The 8,305-nt window shown below is 49.6% G+C and overlaps 1 protein-coding gene across 2 annotated transcripts; it reads right to left on the bottom strand.

The window, feature by feature from the left end:
• Positions 1 to 3,752: 3,752 nt before the first annotated feature.
• Positions 3,753 to 7,857, bottom strand: LOC115643193 (histone acetyltransferase p300-like). Of its 2 annotated transcripts, none has more exons than XM_030547061.1 (3): positions 7,706 to 7,857; positions 5,455 to 5,889; positions 3,753 to 4,416 (listed from the first exon to the last, which is right to left on the bottom strand). In XM_030547061.1, exons 2-3 carry the CDS (start codon positions 5,836 to 5,838, stop codon positions 4,399 to 4,401), a joined length of 402 nt encoding a protein of 133 aa, XP_030402921.1. In that variant the 5' UTR covers positions 5,839 to 5,889; positions 7,706 to 7,857; the 3' UTR covers positions 3,753 to 4,398. The 2 variants fall into 2 exon arrangements, with proteins under 2 accessions (XP_030402921.1, XP_030402910.1); XM_030547050.1 differs by having other exon boundaries at positions 3,753 to 4,181.
• Between the last annotated feature and the right edge of the window lie 448 nt (positions 7,858 to 8,305).

Genomic DNA, 8,305 nt, shown 5'->3' with positions numbered 1-8,305 from the left:
ACATATGCTAGCTCTGCTCAAGTTAGTGCCCGAAAAAATAGCAGTGTGGCCTGGCAGCAGCTTGCACACTGATGAATTGAACCCTTTTTCCTTACCTTCAAAGCTCTGCATTACTCCACCCACACCTATTTAATCGGACCTTGTGTTTTATGTCATCCCACCACTGCCAGCCTAGGTGCTCCCTTTGTCACTTCTCCCACAGCCAGCTCTAGGCTTTTTCCCACATTGCCCTCTAGCACTGGAAGGCTAGTTCATGAGGCCACCACCCTCTCCTCAGTCACAGCTGTTGGGAAGATCCACTATATCACAAGGCCTACTGGGAACGAGTCACTCTTGGCATACAATGTCGCTGAGGATCCCTGCAATCTAACTGCTGTCACCTAATCCTTCATCTGCCACCACACCCTACTGTATTGTGACCCCCCTTCAGTCTATCATGATCTGAAATTAGACTGCCAACTCTCTAGGGCAGGGACTATCATTTCTTATCTGTGCTGTGAGCAGCGGTGCCAACTCATGATTTTAATTGCAAGTGTAACCCTTCTGCCCCTCTGAGTTGGCAGCAACAAGGGCCGGGTTCAGTATCCAGGGGTTCCGTTTCAGTAACACAATGCATAACCGGCTCAAGCCCCCACCCAGTGACCTGGGACACTCACATACCACACCCCCCTGGGCACCTCTAGGAGGCAATACTTCCCCTCTCGCAAGCACGGAGTCTGAGTGTAGCAAAATCTCTTTTTAATAAAGGAAGGAATTAATGCGGCATCCCATTGGAGAAACACCACAAACAGGGTTATAACACAAACCATAAACAAAAACCCACCTCCAAGTACTTTTGGCACTGTCCTTTTTCCCCTTAGGGGTTTAAGTCCAATCACCCCAAAGTCCAACAACCCAAAAGTCTCTGGTCAATGCCACCCCAGAGTTCGAGAGTTTATTTGTAGAGGTCCCTCCCCCCAGCCTGGATAGAAAGGGGCACCTTACGTGGTCCTGGGCCAACTGCCCTGCCTCTCCATGGGTTCTGCTTCCGCCTTCTCCACGAACTGCTCCGCTTTACCAGCCGCTGCACGCTGCTCCTCCAGCCGTGCTCAGAAACTGCTCCGCTCCACCAGCTGCTCTGCTCCATGAGCTGCTCCGGTTCTCTCTGCAAACTGCTCAGCAACGCTCGCTCTGTGGGCCGCTCCACCCCTCCCACAGCTACTCCGCTCTGTCAGCCACTCTGCTGCCACCAGCTGTCCCGTGATCCGCTCCAGCCGTCCCCACAAACTGCTCCACTCCGCCAGCAGCTCTGTTCCACAGTATAGCTTTGGGCTCCCCACTAGTTAGCACCGTACTCAGTACTCTTTAGCTTTTTAGTGATTTTCAGCTCTCAGTGATTCCAGCTCATAGTAGGGGAGCCCCAGTGCTAGTGCACCATTAGCCCAAAGTGCATTCAGCTCAGTAACCTGTATTTAAATTCTTGAGGGAATAAAAAAATCATCTCTGACATTCCACAGTGGAGAGAGAGGAGGGGGTGCAACTGGTGCTTCTGGCTCCACAAGGAGACTGCACCACCAGACACAAATACCTATTCCCCAGCCTCTCTCAATTCTCTGGGTTTTGGAACCCATGTCCCATGTCTAGCCAGTACCGCCCAACTGAGGGTGAGCAATTTGTCACCAAGCAGTCCCACAGCTTGGGAGTCTGGGATAGGGTAGGCGTGCCTATGCAAATACACTCTCTGAAATTCTTTCCACCAGATGTCAGTGTAGGGCTTATCCTGACTCTGCTTACACAAGTATAGGCACCCTTTACTAGAGGGCCTCTGAACTTTACTGGGAGTGTTCCAGGGGAAAAGCCTGTGTGCGGCAATCTAGCCTTAGAGACTACAACTCCCATGATGCCTTGGGGAAAGACGAGGAGACTACCTCATGCAGGGAGAGAAAGCGTAAGACTCCATTTTGGGAAAAGGAGTGAGATTGCTGCTGTGGAGCTGTGTCCATACCAGGAACTGCTGCTAGGAAGCCAGAAGCTGCTGCTGAGAGCCCGCCAGGGCTTTGATCGAGCAGAGAGCCTCAGGGGCTACTGGTGGCTTCACTGGAGCCAAGGCAGACACGGTTGCTGTGCCTAGCGCTGACTGAGTTGGGCCTGCAGTGAAGGAACTAAGGCCTCGTCCAGACTAGGGGAGGAAAATCGATCTTAGATACGCAACTTCAGCTACGTGAATAACGTAGCTGAAGTCGAATATCTAAGATCAAATTACTCACCCGTCCAGACGGCGCGGGATCGATGTCCGCGGCTCTCCGTGTCGATTCCGGAACTCCATTCAGGTTGATGGAGTTCCGGAATCGATGTAAGCACGCTCGGGGATCGATATATCGCGTCTAGTCTAGACGCGATATATCGATCCCCGAGCAATCGATTTTAACCCGCCGATACGGCGGGGTAGTCTGGACGTGGGCTAAGAGTAACCCCCACTCTGGTTTGGGAAAGTACTTGCAAGGGAAAGGGCACAGCAGAGCAAAGAGGGTGAGTCTGAGGAGAGGCAGAGCGATCTTCCCACTGGACCAGGACCCAGAGCTGCTGACCTTTGGTGGAGCCAGCTCCAATCGTCTGAGGGGTTGTGCAGCTTGTTGCCTTGGCTGGACTGATGCACAAAACCAACAGAGCGCTGTCTCCAGCTGCAGATTTTCCAGCGCGCGCACACAAGGGTCCAGGACTTTGAAATCCAGAGGAGTGTGCACTGCGGGGTGGGGTCAATGGTGGCAGTGTAAATGCCAGTTAGAGAAGTTTCATTTATTGCTGTATTCTATATTTGTTAGTTGATTTTATTCGGTTGTCCCCTGTGGATTTAAATTGGTAGGGACATGTAATCTTAGACGGTTATACCCTGATTTTTTAAGTTAAGTAAAGCTGTGTTAACTCTAATGTAAGTATATTGGATGTATATTATTTATAATTGGTATTTTTGAGTTACACCCATGCCACAAATTATATTATGATTATTTATTATTAGAATAGCTTTATTCCTGGAAAAACAGCAAAGAATCCTGTGGCACCTTATAGACTAACAGACGTTTTGGAGCATGAGCTTTCGTGGGTGAATACCCACTTCATCAGATGCATGGTATTCACCCACAAAAGCTCATGCTCCAAAACGTCTGTTAGTCTATAAGGTGCCATAGGATTCTTTGCTGCTTTTACAGATCCAGACTAACATGGCTACCCCTCTGATACTTTATTCCTGGAAGTTCCCAAGGCACGCCATTGAGTGTGTACAGGGGCCAGCCAGGTGGAGGCACAGCCAATTTTAAATTCCTTTAGGAGTAAAGGGACTGTAGCAGAGGGCTGGATAAAGGATTCCCACCTATCCAACAGCACTACTGGGATACTCAGGATTGTCTTTAATGTCAACAACATCAGGTGCCCAGGCACGTGTTGCCTGTTCCCAAGTAACCCAGGGAGGACACGGGGGGTTATACAGGTCGCACAATATTTGGTACGTTTTTTAAAACGCTAGCCATGGGCATCAGGTGATTTAGTGAGAATTTCAGCTTTCATTTAAAAAAAAAATTTGCATCGACAGAGAAAAAAGCATGAAAATGTGGCTCAAAATCCTAAGACAAACACACAGACCCCAAAATGTTAAATATTTGATCGCATGATTTTTTGGGGAGGGGGCTGACTCATGCTCCTTGAACATTTGGTACTGGCAGTACAGTCTGAAGGGTGTTAATGCTGTGTGAAGGATGTTATAAAATAACACACTCTAATAACCGTGGTGAACACACATTGTTTAATAGTTTGACTGCACGAGAAAAGAATACAATATCCTAAAGCATTTTCACAACCAGTGAGTACAGAACAGTTCTAGCCCAGAATAGCCACTAATCACTGAGAGACAACCCCCACTACCAAAGGTAGATTAGAGTCTGTATCCTAGGCTGCAGAGCTGGAGCGGGGGCATGACCCCTGGGCCACAGCCTGACCACGTTTAAGCAGGTACATGGAAAATAGGGTTGCCACCGACTGGGCTGGGTTTTCTACTCTCTTGCCAGTTAAGAGATGTCACTTGCTGATCTTCATTTTGTTGATGCCTGTGCTGTGATCTTGTAACTAGCGGTCATGCTCATCATGGCTGGAGGCATGCCATGGCAGCCACCCAGGTCCTATTCTGTAGGCGCAGCAGGCTGGGGCCTCACCTGACAGTTGCCAAAACCATGATGGTACCTCTCAGCACCAAGGACCAGCCAGGAAGAGAGACAGACACATCACCCAAGGGCCAGGCTTGCCAGCAGGGAGGGGGTCTGGTGTGGAGTAGGGGAGATGGGGTCCTGGGTGAGAACAGTACGAGGGAGGGACTTCCAGGGGGCTGAGGCTCTTGAGAGGGGTGTAGAATGGGCCAGGGATTTCAGGTTCTCAGGAATGGTGGGGCACCTGGGAATGGAAGAGGAGGGTCATGCAGAGGGTGGCAAATCTATGTCCCCCAACTTTAAAGGGAGCATATGCTGCACTAAATCCAACTTCCCCTCCACAGCACCCCGTTCTTCACAGCAAGCAGTAGAAAGCCAGGGGTTTGTGGTGAGAAATAATTCAGGACAGCTCCTGTAGATGGCCCATACAGACCATCTCTTGAAATATTTCTGCCCATGACTAACCCAAGAATTACCTGAGAGATTTAATGAAGGATTTTGTCCCATTAGGTTAGTAGCTAAAAGGGCACCTCCAGCATCTTAGCCTTGACAGCCTGACCAACCCTGCAGTGCATAGGTCTTACTCAGCTTGAAGTTTGAGGCCACTTTCAGCAGGAGGCTGCAGCACCAGTTCTTCATTGAGAAGCACTCCCTAAGCAGGGCTAGTCACTACAGCCTGGAGCTCTGGGACCCTCCTGACCAGCACTGTCACAAGGAATGCAGGCTTCAGAGCCAGGGACAGAACATTCTCCTGGAGATTGAAATAGACACCAGCAGTTTGCCTAGGATGAGGGAGAAGCCTCTCAAGGGCATTGGGAACACAGAGATGGGACGTTAAACAGCCCCTTTCAAAATGCTGTGGGGCGAGCATGGACAAACTGCTTCCCCTGGAATGCAATATGCTGCAATCACTGAGAGATTAGTTTTAAGGGAAGTTACTGAGCAGCCCAATTGCCTTACAGTTCATAGTGCCCAGGACAGGTGCTGACACAGATAGATGGTCTCTTTCTATCCATGCTGCCCATGTAGAAAACTCTCTCCTTGTCAGGCCATTTATCTATGCCAAGGGACACAGGCCTACTATGCTATGCTATTCTTCTTCTATCTTGCTTAAGCTAATGTCTTTACAGGGTACAGGCCTGTAGGTTCCTTGCGTAACTGCTAAATATAATAAAAGGCTAAATTGGCTCTATGGGCTACACTGCTGGCCTGTTGGTGTGGCTGGGGTTGGTGAAGGCAATCCTGGCTGCTGACCTACCACACCTGTTCTCTGCATGCTCACCATCCTCCTTCGGAGCATCTGCGCCTGCTGCAGACGGTGCTGAAGTTGCTGTTGGCGAAGCTTGTGTTTAATGTTGAGGCAAAAGGGCGCCGGGCACTTGTTCTCCTGGCAATGCTTTGCATGGTAGCAGCAAAGAGCAATGAGTTGTTTGCAAATAGGGCACCCTCCGTTGGTCTTGCGCTTGCAGCCTTTGGTATGTTGGACAACTCGCTTCATCTTCTGACAGGACGGCAGTGAACAGTTGGCATTACGACACTGGCGGGCATGGACAAGGGACTGGAAACAGCGCTGGATGCTCAGGTGGCGAGAGTCGCCAGGGCTCTGGGTGGTTGCAGTCTGCTGGTTGTTGCTCTCATTGTCTAGGCCAAGGCCCAATTTCTCCATCTTGTGGTCGTGGTTTTTAGTGTTATAACAGGTGATGCACAGGTCGTAATCCTGAAAAGAGACCAAACATTTGGAAAATTAAGCTGTCTACATAACCTAGCACAATAAATATGCAAACGGGTCATGTTCCTAAAGAGGGATATGGACTGTAGTTGGGGGGAGGGAGAAAAATTGGCCTTTTTGTTGATTATAAAGCCAGAAGGGACCATTGTGCTCATCTAGTCCGACTTTTTGTGTAACATAGGCCACAGGACTTCCCTGGATCAATGTCTATTTAACTAGACCACTGATTTTAGGAAAATATCCAGTCTTGATTTCAAAGTGTCCAGTGATGGAGAATCTATCACAACCTACGCTAAATTGTTCCAATGGCTAATTACTGTCACTTAAATTGGCATCTTATTTCTTGTGCAGATTTCTCCAGCTTCAACTTCCAAGGCACTGGATCTCATCAGTCTAGCGGGCAAAAATATGAAGGGTCCTCATCACACTTCTGTTCTTCACATAGGTAGCTCTAGACTGATCAAGTCAACCTTTAAACATCTCTCTGTTAAGCTCAATAGACTGAGCTGCTTGTAAGCATGTTTTCCAATCTGTTATTCATTCTTGTGACTCTTCTCTGAACCCTCTCCAATATATCAACATTTGTTTTGAATTGTGAATGGTAGAAGCAAACAATATTCCAGTGGAAGTCACACACTAGTGCCAACTAGAGATAATATAACCTCTCTTTTCCTACTTGATAGTCCCCTTTCTATACAGCCAAGGATCACACTAGCTCTTTTAGCCAGTGTTGCATGGCCTTGCAATGTTTCCTCCATGGGTGGGGGGGTCAGATAGGCTGGAGGAGGCTTTGCCTCCCCAAACAGCTAGGCATGACCCTGCCCCCTACCATGATGCTCTCTGCGTGCGGCTTTGGCTCCAGTCCTCCGTCTCCAAGTCCAGCCCCCCAGCACTCTGGAGGTGGGGCCAGCCACCTTCCCACGCTCCGAAGCTGGGGTAGCTGAGGCTGTGCGCAGCCCACCCTCCCAGTGCTCCTTTGGGGCTGGGGTCTAGCTGCGGGACTAGGCCAGTGGCCGTGGTGTGGCGGGACAGCTCCGGGGGTGGGGGGATATGCTGGCTCCAGCAGGGGTGGAAGGGTTGGGGCCTCCAGCGGAAGGGACGGGGCTAGGGGCTAGCCTCCCTCAGCCAGCAGTTCACACGCCACTCATGGTTCCATCTAACTATTGTGCAGGCAGCTGTCAGTGTGAATATACAACAGCGGTTTCCCTTCTGCGCTCTCTGAACAGTGCTGTAACGGCCAGCACTGTAACTTCGCCAGTGTAGATGTGCCCTCAGAAAAGCCCAGAAAACTTTGGAGGAGAAAGAGAAGGCTATTAAGGAGTTAACAAATGGGCTGCATTCAGCATCAGAGGAGCGATTAGTACTTTTTCAAAAGATGCAGGAGTTAGAGGAGACATTTGAAGGGAGTAGGTATCGGGTACAGGAAACAAGAGAGGAAACATGCTGTTGGCAGGACCAAGTGACTGCCAGCTGAAGATCGCTGAAGGGCTATAAATGAGACCGGGATTGGCTGTTGGAGAGAATCAGGGAGTTGGAAAGTGTTTGTGATGTATGTGTGTGTGAGTGAGAGACGAGGGACACAGCACCAAGTATAGCAGGGTTACAGGAATGCCTGCCACTGCAAGCTCCGTGAGAGAAAAAGCAAGCACAGAGGTACAGATGGTGACAGATTGTGAGAGAGATCTGAGGACTGGAGCATCGATTCCCATTCCCATTGGTATGGTGGAGCCAATGGAGATAGAACAACCTCTGAGGCCAAGTACTAGAAGCAGAGCGGGAGAGTTAGCACAGGCTGACACAGTACCTTCAGGAACAGAGTCGGAGATTGTCTGTCTCAGGAGCCACAGGGAGAGTAAGTTAGCAGCAGCAGCTGGAAATAGGAGGAAGTCCCAGAGTGGCACAGCAGGAGGTGGGGTCAAGCGTCATCTTAGAGGAAGTGACTGTGGGTGCAAAGGTCAGGATAAGATGAGCTGAGCAATGGGGGAGGAGCTATCCTCTCCTCTGTTAGTGTCTGCCCCTACTAGCGAAGAGGGGGTGCCTTTGGAGACTGTGATTGTTCAGGGACTAGCTCAGTGATTCTCAAACTTTTTTTCCCCCCACAGACCATGCAAAAATTGCTGAAGGTCTCGGTGGACCACTTAATGATCTTTCCAAATGTTATTTGTACCGTTAGTTAACTATTGTAAAGTACTTTGGATAAAAGTGCTATACAAAACTTAAGAATAATAATAAACTTTTTTTGTTCTACAAATAAAAGCACACAACTGATATGTTAATATCAGTAATCTTACCTTCCTAATGTGATGGATGTGCCCTCTCCTCCTCCTCCCCCCCCGCCCGCTGCAGCAGCCCCCCAAGCTGGGGCTGGGAAGGACAGGGATCTCTCCCTGGCAGTTGCAGCCCT

Source organism: Gopherus evgoodei, chromosome 1, assembly GCF_007399415.2.
Source record: "Gopherus evgoodei ecotype Sinaloan lineage chromosome 1, rGopEvg1_v1.p, whole genome shotgun sequence".
NCBI classification, from domain to species: Eukaryota; Metazoa; Chordata; order Testudines; family Testudinidae; genus Gopherus; species Gopherus evgoodei.
This window is presented reverse-complemented; position numbering and strand designations above follow the sequence as displayed.